We start from the raw sequence: 16,328 nt of genomic DNA, 5'->3' as shown, positions 1-16,328 counted from the left end.
ACCCACCTCTCCAGCGCACAGTTGAAATAGTTGCGGTCTTTGGACGAGGGCCTAGTCTCCTGAAATAGGTCCACACAGGTCCATGCAGAGGGGAAAGATATTCAAAGTCCACGGACCCTTTATGCCTGGACAGGAGCCGCTTCTGTCCTCAGCTCCCCAGGTTAGTGGAGCTGGCAGATTGTTTTCCCCAGTTGTGAATTTATTCTTTCTCCCAGGCTGGGAGAATGGCTCAGAGCACTCAGCAGAGCCTATCTCAGGCCCAGGGAAATCAAGAACCACTGAAGCCAGCCTGGGGGCTGGGGGCATGGTAAAATATACGCAAGTACTTAGGTTTTGCCGAGAGCACCGTTCTTCTCTCGTTCTGGAGGTGTGAGTAGGCTGTGCCGCTGGCTGGTTCCCCCTGAGGAAATTGTGGCCAAAAGCTACCACCAGCCTGCCATAGTTGCTCCTGTGAGTGGTGCCTGAGGGCTACCTACGATTCAGATCTGGCAACTCCTTTTCGCTTCTGAACCGTCTCTCCCTTCCACTGCTGCTCAGTCCGTTTTCTGACTTTGCCTTTGATGTTCAGGGCTCCTAGCTTGTCATAAATACATTTTTTTTACTTGTTTCTTCGGGCCTTTGTTGAAAGAGAGTTCACTGGAAGCATCTGTCTACTCCGACATCTTGCCCCCGTCCCTCTGCCTACTTTTTAAATGGATTATTTGTCTTTTCTTTATTGAGTTGTAAGAGTTCTTTATATGTTCTAGATACAAGGCCTTTATCAGATATATGATTTGCGAATATTATCTCCCATTCTATGGGTTGTCCACTCACTTTCTTGATGGTATCCTTTGAAGCACAAAAGTTTTTAATTTTGATGTAGTCCAATTTACGAGTGTTCTTTTTTGTAATTTGTGCTTTTGGTGCCATGTCTATAAACCTGTTGCCTAACCCAAGGTACTGAAGATATCCTATATTTTCTTCTAGCAGTTTTATAGTTTTAGTTCTTACATTTAGGTTTATGATCCCCTTGGCCTTCTTCTCTGTGTGTCTCTCTGTTTGTCCTTTTCTGTTCTTACAAAGACGCTCGCACTGGTTTTAAGGCCCACCCTAATCCAGCATGATCCCATCTCAACCCTTACCTTAATCACATTTGCAAAGACCCTATTTCTAAATAAAGTTACATTCTGAGTGAAGAGCCATTTTTCAGCCCACTAGACAGACACTCTTTCTCTGCGGCTTTCTGTAACAGGAGTTACCAAGAGAAGTGCCAGCTTCCAGATTGACTTGAATTAATTCTAGATAATAGCTCTGATGACTCATGGCTTCTGAAGTTGGGGATACAGGGTCTCATTTGATTAGGCCTTGATTTGCACTAAATCAACTGAAATATCCCAAATTATCATAACCACGTTTTTTAACCTTTCTACAAAGTCAGACCTGTGTTCAATATTAAGTCAGAACTAGCTTAACCAGACACTGATTGAAGGGGAAAATTGTTTTTCTTTGTATTCTTTTCCAAATTGTGACTTTAAATTTCCTGTAATTGCCTCTATCTCAAGAGTTTTCTGTTCTTGATCAATAACCAATATGTTTACAATTCTCCTTATAGGGAATCCTCCCTTCTTACCAGAATCTTTTGACCGAATTCTTCTTGATGCACCCTGTAGTGGAATGGGACAGAGACCAAATATGGCTTGTACTTGGACTTTGAAGGAAGTGACATCATATCAACCATTACAGCGAAAACTCTTTTCTGTGGTATGTAATGATCCTTTGCTGCTAAAGAAAGTTGACCTTCACAAGTTTGATGTAAAAAAACAGAGGAACTAACTTTAAATACAGGGGGCTTTCCTTTAATATTGACTGACCCTTTAAAATATATAACCAGTAGGAGAATTTCTTCACTGTTGACATGTAATGAATTTTAAGGACTCTGCTCTATCTTAAAAAACAAAAAAACTCTCTAATTGCCAATAATTAATTAGTAATTGATATAAAGAATTGGGTATAAAGCAAAATTACTGTTTTTTACAGGACTAATTATATTTCTTCCTGGGTCATCTCAGGTAGCAAATTAGAAAGGAAAAGGCCAAAAGAGGCAAATGAATACATGGTAAAAATGGAAAGTTAGAGTGGCCAGTTTAGGATATCAAAAACCATAAAAACTTCACAAATTTAACTGCTCTGCAGTGTATTTTAGAAGAAGCCCAGATAGAACATTTGAGGGTTTCTCCTAGTCTTGCAAAAATCATTCTGTAGATTTCACACAGTGTGGACAGCATTTGATAGAAGATAAATTCATTATTTCCTCTCAGTTCTTTAATTATAAATACATGCACTATAGCAGTATTGGATATATTGATGGCACAGTGGTTAAGATCTCAGCTGCTAACTAAAAGGCCGATAGTTCGAATCCATCAGCTGCTCTTTGAAAACCTTGTGGGGCAGTTCTGCTCTATCCTGGAGGGTTGCCATGAGTCAGAATTGACTCCACAGCAGTAGGTTTGGGGCTTTTTTTTTTTTTTTGGTTCATAACTGTTCAGTCTCTAAAGTTGTCTTTGAGTACATCTCTAGTCACCACTCCTGGTTTCTCCTTAGCGTATAAAGGTAGCACTAGTAGTGGATTAGTAGTGGATTCCTTTTTTTCTTCTTCTGCACAGTCTTCAAAGAATACCTTTTGGACGTTAAAACAGCGACCAGCAAAAAAGAAGCTTTAATTATAGCGGAAGCCCACTTTGACTTGTGGGTAAAATTAGGGTAGTGTTTTAAGAGACCTGGGTTTTTTTGTTCCTTTTAGGTCATAGCAAAAAGAAAATTCAAAAAGGCCAGTAGGGGTAGGTGCATTGATTTCAGTGAAAAGGACTAGCTGACAGTATGTGAGAGAGAACTTAGAGCATAGATAGGAAGTGATTGAGAACATGGCCCTCAGAATCAGACCTGTCTTGATCTGGGTTATGGCTTCTCCACATAGTGACTGCAGTGAACTGAAAAGAAAAATGAGCTTATGCAGGGCTGTGGGTTCTCAGCAAATAATTGACATTACCTGTGGCGCGGTCACAGCTTTTATTACTGTCCCAGGGTAAGATGAGAGACCCCCTTTATGCATGCATCGCTCCTTGATATGTTGTAGGTGAAAGACAAAGCGACAAAGGACTTACATACCTTAGACCAGAGCGGTTTACGTGCTGGGGTATGTAGGAAAGCCGGAAGGGGAAGTGGAGGGAGTCACCCTTTGACACAGTCTGGGCTCAGGTTACGTGATGGCCTGGTGGTCATTATCCCCAGTCTTGATGGCATCAAAGGAAGAACATACCCTCCCCCTCAGGAGTCTAAGATTAGATCTTGTAGCATGCAATTATCCCACCACTCCGCATGCAATTATATAGTTAATCATATACCTTACTACTAAGGCGAGGGACTGGGGAGGGGAGGTCTACTTCCTGTAGAGTACATTCTTCAGTATACTTTCAGGGTAAAGGCCATGTATGTGATGAGAGAGAAACTCTGTCTACTGCCTCTGCAGTGACTTTAAGGGTATAAGTTTCCATATCTAAGAAATTGGGGTAATAACTGTACCTAATAGAGATACTCAATTGGGGATAATAGCCTTACTTCATGGTTGTTACAAGGATTAATTGAGAAAATCCATGTGCAGTGTTTAACACAGTAGCTGGCACATAGTAACAAAGTATAAATGTCGATCAGCATACTCTGGTTAAGAAAGCAGATGTATATTTTTTAAAAAGATTCTCATTAAAAATTCCTAAAAAATAAAATTTAGGAATTTGAAAAAAACTTTAGCAATTGAGGACAGACTCATTTAGCATAACACCTTCCTGACTCATTTGTTTATTTGACAAATATTCATTGAACACACCTACTACATTTAAGGCATATTCTACGGGCTGACCATACAGTAGTGAAGAAAATACACAATCCCTGCCCTTTACTGGTGGAGGTTCTATTCTAATTGGGGAGGAAAATAAACAAGTTATTTAGTGTGTTAAAAGGCGATAATATATGGACCTAGGCAGTAAACTAAAGAAAGGAATAGGGATAGGAGTGTGAGATTGAATAGTTGCAGTTTTACATAGGGTGGTCAGGGAGGGCATTGCTGAAGGGGACACGTAAATAAAGATGATGAGGGAGCAGGCAGTGCAGAGAATAGAAGGGCTTTCCAAGCTAGTGCTACAGTCCTGAGGTAGAAGTGTGCCTTGCATTTCCAGCAATAGCATGTAGGCTGTTGCTAAAACAGTGATAAAGGGTAAGAGGTGTGCAAGATGAGGTCAGACGGGAGCACAGGCCTGGTTGACGTAGGGCCTTGAAGCCACTCCAAGGACGTTAGCTTTGACCCTAAGTGATAACGGAGGGTATTTGGAGGGTTGTGGGCTGAGAAGTAACAAGTTTTAAGAGGACTGTTCTGACTGCTGTACTGGGAATAAATTGTAGGAGGGCAGGGAAGGAAGTGGGTGGAGTAAGTATGAGACTATTGTAGCAGTCCAAGCAAAAAATAATTTAAGTTTGGACCAGGACGGTACCAGTGCAAGTGGTGAGAAGTGACCAAATTTGGGGTATATTCTGAAGGTAGAGCTAATAGCATTTGCTGTTGGATGGGGAATATGAGAGAAGGAGAGGCATCAAGAATAATTAAAGTTTGGGCCCTGAGCAACGCTGAGGGTGGGAAGACTTCTGGTGCAGTAGTAGGTTTGGGAGGGAAGACAGGAGCTCAGTATAGGACATGTCACATTTGAAATGCCTTTTTAATAGTAAGTAGAAATGTTGAAAAGGCAAGTTGCACATATGAATCTCGAGTTCAGAAAAACATAAATTTGTGAGTGTTCAACATAAAAATGGTTTTTAAAGCCATGAAACTGTTTGATTGTATTTAGGAAAGTCTTGGTCTTCATGGACTATAACAGCCCCAAGATAATGAAGTGCATCTAATCTGGAAGATTATATACTCTAATTAGAGAAAGAATCCTTGTCATACAGAATATTTTATTTATCCTAAACACGTAAACTGTATCATGTATTATGCTATAAACAAAACCAAACCCATTGCCATCAAGTCGATTCCGACTCCTGGGGACCCTTTAGGACAGAGTAGAACTGCTGCATGGGGTTTCCAAGGCTGTAAATCCTTAAGGAAGCAGACTGCCACATGTTTTTCCCATGGAGTGGCTGATGGGTTTGAACCACCTGCCTTTTGATTAGCAGCCAAGCACTTGAGCGCTGAACCACCAGGACTCTTTATTATCCTATAAAGTCCCTTCAGCTGTTTGTTTGCTCTTGTAGAATGCATAGTCTCATCATACTTCTCTCTAGGCAGTTCAGCTCCTGAAGCCAGGGGGCGTGCTGGTTTATAGCACATGCACTATCACACTGGCAGAAAATGAGGAGCAAGTTGCCTGGGCCCTCAGAACATTTCCTTGCCTTCAGCTTCAGCCCCAGGTAAGAGTAGTTAGTTTTCTCTGTGTAATCTGATAAATCACAGCAACTAAGCATGATGATAAACAGTGTCACGTGAAGAAATATGTCAAGCAAAATTTCTGAAACAAATACTGCTGCAAGAGTCTGTTTTTCTAATTATAACCATTTAGACTTCCCATGTAGTCTACCTTAAATATGTAATTATATACAAGCTGTACTGTATGAAGAAGAACACATCAGGATTGGAGGAAGACTCATTAACAACCTGCGACAGGCAGATGACACAGCCTTGCTTGCTGAAAGCAAAAAGGACTTGAAGCACTTACACCTCGACATAAAGAAAAAATCCTCATAACTGGACCAATAAACATCATGATAAATGGAGAAAAGATTGAAGTTGTCAAGAATTTCATTTTATTTGGATCCACAATCAATTCCCATGGCAGCTGCAGTCAAGAAATCAAAGGACACGTTGCATTGGGCAAGTCTGCTGCAAAAGACCTCTTTAAAGTGCCGAAAAGCAAAGGTGTCACTTTGAGGATTAAGGTGTGCCTGACCTAAGCCATGGTATTTTCAGTCACTGCACGTGCATGCGAAAGCTGGACAGTGAATAAGGAACTCCAAAGAAGAATTGATACCTATGAATTACAGTGTTGGCAAAGAATATTGAATATACCATGGGCTGCCAGAAGAATGAACAAATCTGTCTTGGAAGAAGTACAGCCAGGATGCTCCTTAGAAGCGAGGGTGGCGAGACTTCGTCTCACGTACTTTGGACATGTTATCAGGAGGGACCAATCCCTGGAGACGGACATCATGCTTGGTAAAGTAGGGGGTCAGCTAAAAAGAGGAAGACTCTCAAAAAGATGGATTGACACAGCAGCTGCAACCGTGGGCTCAAATATAGCAATGATTGTGTGAGGATGCCATTTAAGTCTGGGCAGTGGTGCGTTGTACATGGGGTCGCTGTGAGTTGGAACCTACTTGACGGTGCTTAAACAATAACAAGACTGCCCATAGAGGATTTGCACTTCCTGACAAAGTTTTTTCCTGTGCTCATTCTGTAGGATTGTGTTAAAATGCCACAGAATTAAGGTATACGTTTGTCACATGTTTATTCCATTTGTCGCTATTTATGTTACTCAGAACATTGTTTCTAAAAGTTTTCTTTTTTCCCCCCTCCTAGTCCTTATTTTTCTGATACGGAAAATGTTGACCATTTTTTCTCATGTCACATCAAAGCCTAAACAGGCTTTAATAACTCTGTTGGATATAAAAAGACCAGCCAGAGGGGAAAAAGTGGTTCACATGATTGCTTTTTTATGGTTTCTTTATAAAATGTGTAACATTTAAAAAGGTTTATTTTACTTAGAGCACTGTCTAACTTTCCATTATGGTTTTTATTAAAACTACATTTAAGATTAGATTTTTAGCCTGTGACGTTTGAGATGAAGTCTGTAATAATGTTTGTATTCACTCAGATGCATTGACATCTAATTTTAGTACCTCCCTGTACAGAATTTCTTGTATAGAACTAGAATACAAAAATAAAAAGCAATCTGGAATTGGTTTTAGACCCAGAATTTTAAGATATTTGTAGATGAAGGAAAGACTTCAAAATTCACTTGGAATTTTACGTGTGTGTGTGTATACATACATGCGTACGTGTGTGTGTATATATGTATATATTCTTAGTGTATACCTAGAAGAGATTGTCTTTTTTTTTTCCTCATGGAGTAATAAAAAATATGTTTTCTTAGATATATGTCTGAAAAAATACCTTCATTAACACATATACATTGTCTGTGAAATGGTGATTTAAGTTACAATTATGGATCTTTTGCAGGTCACTGTGAAAAGGTGACTTAAGTTAGGGTTATGGGTCTTTTGCAGTAGGGGTTTGCAAGCATCACTCAATTCTTAAGATTCTGTATTCCACTAAACTGGTTGATGTACCCTTAATTTGTGTATTCCTTTCTAATATTCATTGTCCTGATACATTTCCAAAAAAGAAAAATACATTTACCATTCAGTTGGTATGGGTCAGAGACAGGCATTTAGGTGAAAAAGATGCCTAAGGAATTTCTGCCAGAGTTTTGGGGGAGTCTGGTAGATAAAGCTAAAGTTTCCCCATTGCTGTGGAGATGATAATGTGCCATTTACTGAGCGCCCCCCAATACCAGACCTAACACTGCATTCTTAAGTCCCAGGACTGAGTAAAGTATTTTATAGATGAGGAAACAGGGTTAGGTAAAGTTCCTTAAGGGCACGTAGCTAAAATGTGGCAGAGCTGCAGTTTGAATCCATGCATTCCTGACTATGAAGCTCAGGCCTTTTGCAGTGTCACAGTACTTGATGAGCATATGTGACATAATGGGTACTCATTCATGAGGTGGTCATACCTGGAAAAATTACTACCTGGAAAAACGGCATGTACATCCCACAGAAATAAAAGGTACTTGTTTTTGTTTTTGGAAGATGTGTTAGACACAACCCAATTTCTCTTTTAAATTAAATTGTACACAGACGCACTCACTAACTACAGGGACGTTCACCCATACTTAATCATTTTCTCTAAACAGGAACCCCAGATTGGAGGAGAAGGAATGATGGGAGCAGGCCTATCATTTGAACAATTGAAACAGCTGCAGCGATTTGATCCATCTGTTGTGCCATTACCGGACACTGACATTAATTCTCTTGGAGATACCAGAACAGAAGATATGATTTGGCTGGCAAATAAGGACTGTATAGGGTTTTTTATTGCAAAATTTGTAAAATGCAAAAGCACATAGGAGAAGGAGCCTCAGAAATTAAAATTCCAAACACTTGCTGTGTTGGGTATTTTTTTTTTTAAACCTATGTTGTCAGGCCAACTGACTGATGGCATGGTTGCTAAGGAGACAGAAAAGACCGCCAGCTGTTTCACCAGGGATCGACAGACACAGAGGAAGTACTCAAGAGGGTGATATAAGATTATATTTTGTTTTTAAAATAATTTTTTCTTTTTGAATTTAGTTAGAGTATAAAGAAAGAGATGCCTGTAGATGTCTAGAACACATTTTCATTTGGGGTCTTGTATTTTAATTTGTAAAGAACGCAAGTCATTGTTGCTGTTAAAAGTTAGTGAATCGAACAAAAGCAAGAAAATTGGCAATATTTAACTCTATTATAAAAAAATTCTGTTCCTGAGTTCCTAAGTAGTAGTTCCTTAATATTTCAGAGCATGGAAAATGTTTCCCATGTGTCAATAACTAAGCAAAGCATTTTATCTGAATTTTTTTCTGCTTGTTATTTGGTAACAATTTGGTTATTTGGTAAATCAGTCCTCTTTCAGACCAAGTCTTTTAAATGATAGTCCACCTTCACTGTGTTTTTTTTTTTTTTTCATAATTTTAAACTAAAAAAGTGAGGATTTTCTTCATTTCCTAGACTGAAAAAGTAAGGAAATGCTACATTTGGGTACCTTTTAACGTCTATTAGAACACATATTATAGAAGTTACTAGAAATGTGATGGTGAGAAAGAGAAAACCAGCTCCTGATGGCCAGGGGCTGGCCTGGAACTCACAGCCGGACCTTGCTGTTCTCCTGTCGAACATACAGTTTCACAGAACACCCGCATCAAAGAAGGCCACTGTGACCATGATGGGTCAAGACAAAAAAGATCACTTCATAATTAAATCTGAACTCAAACAAAAACATCATCCAAACCATAGAAATGACCTGTAGGACGTGACTGCTACATTTCATTGATTACAGACTTAGCCTTGCTTCATTCTACCTATGTTTTAGATACGATCTATTAAAATACCAAACCATGGGATTACCTCCACTGTGACAGCATCTCATCTAAAGCAGAGTCCCAAGTTCCTGAACCTGCCCCAAAGTCACCTCATGTAAGCTCCGCCCCAGAAGTTCTTTCTTTTGCTGCGATACCTTCACAGCTCCCTTGCTTTAATAAATCATTAAACCCAACTTTGTTCAACTGTAGGTGGAACAAATGCTTATGGAAGTTATGAAAGTAAACTTTCATAACTTATTCTTAACCAGACAGGAATTATTAGAATATTTTTAAAAGAAAATGTTTTGAGAGTAATAACTGCATATAGTTTTTCTGTTGTTACAACTGCTACCCACTTAAGTTTCACCCCACTGCAACCGGCTTCTGGGTTTGGGTCTCTGCAGTGTCAGAATCTGTAACATGCCCATATGATCTTCCTTGAATCACACGGTTCGGGGCAGCAATTGACTCCTTATTCCTTTAAATTTCTTGAGTGGGATGTTGCAGTTAAGTTTCCCAAACCATACTTTAAAGGCTGTCTCATGAGTTGTTGAATACCTCAAACTGTTTTGCTTAGCTTTTACTGAAATCACTCAAGTGTTCCTGGGTCTTGGACATATGACAGGGAAACAATTGCTTAACAGTTTCTTTCCTACATAGTTTTTCCTTTAGGAGTTTCTCATAACTCTTGAATCCATAAAGATCACAAGATCTCTTGAATCAGGTAAGATCTTTAGATGACCTTTTCTTTGAAGAAGCCTTTCTTGAACACTCTTCCCTGCATTTGGCTTAGGTACCTCTTTGCATTACTCTTGATGCCCATATCTACTGCTCTCCTGGCACTTATCCTGTCATTGTAGTTTACTAGCCATGTCCCTGGCCCCCACTCCCAGACTTGGGAGACATCCTGAAGACAAGAACGCTGTCTTTTCTTTCTGTCACTGCTTCGTAGTTGATAGTCACTAAATGTTTATTGAATGAGTGAAAAAATATTTCAAGCACTATAAGATTCAAATGTGACTGACTTCTTTACATCCCTCACTCTCGTAGTACATTTTGTTTGACTAAAGAGAAACACTCTTCACCTGTGGCATTTGTTTTTAGGGCTCAGCATTTTCTCAAACTTTAAATGTATTTTAAGGAAAATGCCAGAAAATTTAGTTCCTCTCACACTCTGCAAAGCCTTAAGTGCAAAGCTGAGATGAAAATGGTAGAGAACCACCCTCACAGCTGACTTGTATTGGTGTAAATTTTCTATTAATACTGTCAAGTATCAAAATAGAAGTAATACCAGCAAAAGAGAAGTATTTACATACTGAAAAAGGACTAATAAAGAATATTGTTAAAAATTTTTCCTTTAACATAGACAATTTTCAGTGGGTTTCTTTCAAAAAATAAAGCAAATTGGAAAATAAAGCATACTTTTGGGACACAAGAAATTTGAGGAAAAATACAAGAAAAAGGGAAATGTTGAGGGGGGTTATTTTAACATATTTAGTGTCAACATAGATATGTCTGTGAAACAGGAAAAGGCATTTAAATTCAACAGTGAATGCATTTTACTGCAAAACCCTGTATCACATTTTACATAGCAAAAGGGAAGTGCAAATTGCTATAAAATTTAGCAGAAATTAAACAGCTGACCAATCACCATCTAGTTACCTGTTTCTCTAATAATGTGACTTGAAGTTTTATTAAAATGAGAGTATCCAAGACTAGCAGCATTCTGTCATTGAGCAAAGGGACAAGGAGTTCAATATGTCATCAAGCTGGCTCTTCATTTTAAGGACTGAAATTCAAAATCTGAATCAGGAATTGCTGCACATGTAGAATTAAGGTAGGAGGGAGACTATGTAGCTGACATCTTAAAAAACACTTGACCTACCTTGAGCTCTCACACCTCTCCTCTTTTTATCTTTTGTTTTGTTTTGAAATCAGACATAAAAGATTATGAAGCAATTAGCATTGCCCCTAAGGAAAATGCTACAGAAGTGGGAAGTGTTGGATATTTAACATATTCTCAACTAAAAGAATCATTCCTAAGATGGCAATCAATACTACTACTAACAAACAGTGCAGAAGCCAGCTCTTTGTTTGATCTGAGTAAACTTTAAACCAGATTTATTGAACAGTTCAGTGTAGCTGATAGTGCAATGCATACCTGTTAACATGTGGCATTATCCCAAAGTACAATATGACTAAGATGTCCTACATTTAGCAGCACCCTTTTTGTAACAGTAGCTTAAGTGAGCAGTTACAGAAGAAGCGTAGGAAAAACTGGAATGGGTTGACCAAAAAAAAAAAGGTGCATTTCCAGCATTTTCTAGGTTGACTACAAAAATGATTCTACAAAAGATTAAACCTTTGCTGTGTGAAAAGACTATAATTTTACATCCCGTAAGTCAGTAAATACCCCATTGTTCTTGGAATTTCATTTGCTACTACACTAGTCATATAGCCACAATACAGTTTTTACGTATAGTTGCTTTTATGTCAAATCCTGCAATGTAGTTTTTTGAGGAATACTCTGAATGGGACTAACATGCTCCATAGTGAAGTGAACCCTCCAAAAAAAACCCAGTGCCCTCGAGTCGATTCCGAAACTATTAATTCAGGCACAAAAAAAGGATGGAATCAGCACTGCCCTTTAATGATAGCAGCAAGATAAATACCAGTTACACTTCACAAATTCAAATATTCAAAAGTCACTAATTCGGAGTAAAATATGAATGAAATGATAGGGCTGGTGACCAACATCTTACTGCACTGGAAAGTATCAGTAATATAAAAGCAATTTTAATGGGGATATGGTTTCCCAATGATGTGAAAGTTAGTGTCAAAAATGAACATACTATGACTTTTTTTATATTCAATAAAAATTTATATAAATGATACAGAGCTAATTAATAGATGACGAGGGGGAAATGTTCATATTAGCTGTGAAAACACCACTCAAATCATTTTAAAAAAAAGTGTGAGTTTTCTTGGGGGTTGAGGAAATAAAGAGTTAAAATGTAAAACACTTAAAAAGGTCCAAGAATGTTTGGCAAAAATCTGGAATAATCAAGGAAACAAAACCAAAAAATAGATGATTATTTTGTTAAGTAAGTTAATGTACAAATCTGAAGTTAGGCAATTATAGATAGGCATTTTCCCAGGACAAGCTTCAAGTGCTAGGTGCTCGCCCACCTAATACTGTTTTCCCTATCCAGTGATTGCTGGACAAAGTGTACACTGAACGACATGGAGCGTTTTTAGCCTTAACACGGTTGACAACATTGTGAGCGTCGTTACAGCAGTGTAATTGAGGCAAGGAGACAGTACCTTCTGAGTTCCCCTTCAGAGCAGATGTCTGATACAGGGAAATACTCTTGACATTTTATTCACTTTGTCACCTCATTTTGCCCTGATTACCTCTGAAGAACAGAAACTTTGGTTATAAGAAGCACTTCTGGGTTGTGACGATTGTTGGAGTTGGCGGGGTTGTGGGGGGAGGGGGGTGGGGTGATCAGTAACTGGGAGGTAAACAACAGGAACGATAGGCAAGGTTAGAAAATAAAGTGGGAGAAGTTATAAAAATTTATTTTCCCACGAAATAATTCCACAAGCTATGTAAACGTTTCTTACTAAAACAAATACTGTAACACACAGATTGTACATTTCCAGTGAAACACAGTAAAAGCCGCCTGTATCTTTCCTCTCTAGGAGCAAAGACAAGGAGCCAGCAGATGGGCTTTCCTAGTTACCTTTGGCAGCAAACTTCCTCACATTCCCTGACTGCTCAATGGATCATTAAAGCAACATATAGCACAATTAAATAACAAGCCAGCTAGGCAGAGTTTAGGTGTCAGTCTCTTTTCTTCATTAGTCTTCAGCAGTCAGATTTGCCTCAACCAGTCATCTGTGCACACTCGTACATACAGACACACACACGTGCATACAAAGAGTTCCGGCTCGTAAACTCCAGTGCTGTGACTATACAGACACTCGCTACTAAGAATGTGTTTGTCACAATCAGTGTCAACTGTATGGATTAGAACAATTTCTGGAGTTTGGTTATATTTACCATAATTTATGGTCAAAATTATGAACTTACAAGGATGATATAACATTCGGAAATCAAACCTTTTCAAGTCAAACAATCACACGTATTTACAGTATGTACACACTTGCTACTACAATGAGGAACGGTGTCTAGACAATGTTATTACAAATTTCCTGAATGTGGGCATTTCTAGTCCCTGTAATTCATAAAGCAAATCTGCTGACTTGGCATTAAGACTCTAAAATAGTGTGATCAAACTGATATATATATATATATTATATATATAATTATAATAAGAAGGTGTTTGCAGAAATAACATTTACAAACTATACAGTACACAGTACTAGTACATAAAAAATAGATTCTAACTTTATGATCCCCTTTGTGTAAGGCAAGACTGAATCTGTCCCCAAATTTAGTCAGCCAGAGGTACAAGCAAGAGACAGTGGTCCATGAATGAATGGATATGCAAATCAGGTTCCTACATATTAAAAATCTGGAGAAGCAAATTCCACTTTTTATCTGTGCTGATTCTGGCTTGCTGGATATGTCAACTACATTTCTGAAAACATCAACTATGCTTCTGAAAACACCAATACCACCTGGATGACAACAGATTTTGTTCAAGTGGCAGCTACCCAAAACAGTTTTTTAAAAGTCCAATATACAACTGGAGGACTGCAGCTGTACCAGGCTAATTCATAGAGCACTTACAAAAGAAAAAGTATATTAATACTCTATTTCATGCTATTGCTATTCAAGCAACAGCAATACAAAATATACAAGACAGATCACGTATGATTGTAATGCAGCCCCCAAAGATTTTGTCTGGGGGTGCTGTTATACAAGACTTCAAAAAAAACACAAAAGGGCAAAAGTCACTGGCGGATGTAAACATCCCTGTTCCACTCCCCAGCCTCGTTCCGTTTTTTGGATATTACTTCTCCATCCTTGTCACAATAACGATCCTTTGATTTATGACGGCTTCTTTGTTTGTTGCACTCGTTGTGGTCCTGCTCTCGATCTATGTCCCTGGGGCGGTGCCAAGATTCCCTGTGTCTGTGATCACTGCTCGCGTGAGGCTCATCTCGGTGGTTATGGTCGCGGTGTGGGGCATAGTGGTCCGAGTGTTCGTGCGAATAATCTTCCTTGGGCTCTACATAGGCAGAGTCTCGACTCTCCTGAGTTTCCGAGTCAAAAGTCTCTTGCCTGGAGAGGCCTCGACTTGTACCACTGCGATGGCTGTGGTGTTGGGCTGAGGAGGAAGAACGATGCTGGGATTTCTTGACTGGTTCCAGGCAGGGCTCTTCTTCAGCTTGGGAAGTAGAACGGGCAAGAGCAGACCGCTCAGTCCTATGGTCACCTTGAGAACCCTAGCAGGGAAGGGAGAAGACACAGGCGTTAACCAAGCCCATAGTATAGGGGATTAACTTACCACAAACAAATCCATTCAAGTTTAGTCCTTTCAAGTATCTAAAATGCTGAAATGAAATCTAACCTAGTTCAGTTACTTAATTCCTTTGCTACTGCCCAGGGGCATTTATAAAGTTTATACTACATTAAATTGGATTTTATGTTAATTTTAAGTACCTAGAACAGTACACATAGTAATGATTTTGTTGTCGTTGTTAAATAAACGAAGGAAGGAGGACATTCTTTTATATGTTCTCCGTGGTTCAGATACAGATGCCAGTCTCTGAGGTTTTTCTACACACTGGTGACCACTTAAGTACCTCTGCCTGAATACACATGGGGCGATTTAGAATCATTAGGAGGTTGACTTTGGCTTAAGATAACGATTCAGGAAAAATAAATAAATAAATACGATAAAAATATCCAATGCTTCAGTGACACTTAGTATGGGACACGCACTGTCATGGAAACCCTGGTGGCGTAGTGGTTAAGTGCTACGGCTGCTAACCAAAGGGTCAGCAGTTCAAATCTGCCAGGTGCTCCTTGGAAACTCTATGGGGCAGTTCTACTCTGTCCTATAGAGTTGCTTATGAGTCGGAGTTGACGGGACAGCCCTGGGTTTCGGTTTGGTTTAGGCACTGTCCTAAGACTTCTACATGTATTAACTCAGTTAATATAACAGCCCCATGAGGTCGATTGCCATTACTATTCCTGAGGCAGCTGAGTAGTAAAGGAACTTGCTCAGGGTGATGCACCGGTAAGAGGTGGAACCTGGTTTTGAACCTGGGCATTCTGATTCTAGAGTCTGTGCCGCTGTCTATAAGAAGCTTCCTCTCCCTGTCTTAAAGAACATGTATTCAGTGAGTTTTAGTCTGTATATGTTCATAGCTTCTTACAGGAACACAGCTCAGACTTAAGTTGGTTGAATGGCTCTTAATGTTCTAACGTGGACAGAGCTAGTAGACTGGAACAAGCACTGAGAGGATATATGGCATGGCTATGAAGCCCCGCCTCGGGGCCTAGATTCCAGTGGCGTGACTTCAAGCAGCCTAACATCTCTATGGAAATGGTGAAAAAAGAACTTGCCCTTACCTGTGAATTAGAGGCTCGGGTGGGGCTAATAGGCAGAGTTGAAGTGGCTAAAGTACGGCTAAGGAGAGGATTGGGGAGATTGCTGCTGGGAGGATGGGTGGCCTTCCAGTAGGCCTCCAGATAGTCGGCAAGGTGCTCACAGGCATCCTCGAGCTGGTTCTCATCCAAGATAACATCAAACAATTCCTGTAGAGGTAAGCATTTCATTACAACAGCTCAGGACTGACTTTCTCTCTTACCTCTAATATCAGGAAAAGGAGGGAGGGAAGAAGAGATGGAGGTACTCATGAGCTATATGTTTGCTCTTACGTATATGCTCCTACTTCCTCCTTTTTTGCTGGCTTACTATCTGTCCTATTTAATCAGATTATAAGTGTCCATCTCAAATCATTGTTTAGAACACTCAGTACTTAACTGATCAAAGTAACTATAAAGTGAACAGGTATAATAATAGTTGTTATGTACATGATATTACAGAAAAGTTATCTGTCAACAATGAAGAAAAGAAATGATACTATGGTAGAAAAGAGATGTAAAAAAGAAAGTAAGAATCTAAAGTTTAGAAAGAAGCCTATTCTGGACAT

General features: G+C 39.3%; 2 protein-coding genes across 4 annotated transcripts in view; one reads left to right on the top strand and one right to left on the bottom strand.

The window, feature by feature from the left end:
• Positions 1–8,245, top strand: part of NSUN6 (NOP2/Sun RNA methyltransferase 6) — a 61,065-nt gene extending 52,820 nt beyond the window's left edge. For both annotated transcript variants that reach the window (XM_003410559.4, XM_023548886.2), the window contains 3 exons: positions 1,592–1,740; positions 5,308–5,433; positions 7,995–8,245. In XM_003410559.4, coding sequence (XP_003410607.1) covers positions 1,592–1,740; positions 5,308–5,433; positions 7,995–8,207 — 488 coding nt within the window. In that variant the 3' untranslated portion in view covers positions 8,208–8,245. The remainder of the gene's footprint in view (positions 1–1,591; positions 1,741–5,307; positions 5,434–7,994) is intronic.
• Positions 8,246–12,058: 3,813 nt separating this feature from the next.
• Positions 12,059–16,328, bottom strand: part of CACNB2 (calcium voltage-gated channel auxiliary subunit beta 2) — a 411,362-nt gene continuing 407,092 nt past the window's right edge. For both annotated transcript variants that reach the window (XM_064284899.1, XM_064284900.1), the window contains 2 exons: positions 15,745–15,930; positions 12,059–14,612 (listed from right to left, as the gene is read on the bottom strand). In XM_064284899.1, coding sequence (XP_064140969.1) covers positions 14,118–14,612; positions 15,745–15,930 — 681 coding nt within the window. In that variant the 3' untranslated portion in view covers positions 12,059–14,117. The remainder of the gene's footprint in view (positions 14,613–15,744; positions 15,931–16,328) is intronic.

Source organism: Loxodonta africana, chromosome 4, assembly GCF_030014295.1.
Source record: "Loxodonta africana isolate mLoxAfr1 chromosome 4, mLoxAfr1.hap2, whole genome shotgun sequence".
NCBI classification, from domain to species: Eukaryota; Metazoa; Chordata; class Mammalia; order Proboscidea; family Elephantidae; genus Loxodonta; species Loxodonta africana.
The sequence above is the reverse complement of the archived record's forward strand: the minus strand, read 5'-3'. Positions and strand labels throughout refer to the sequence as shown.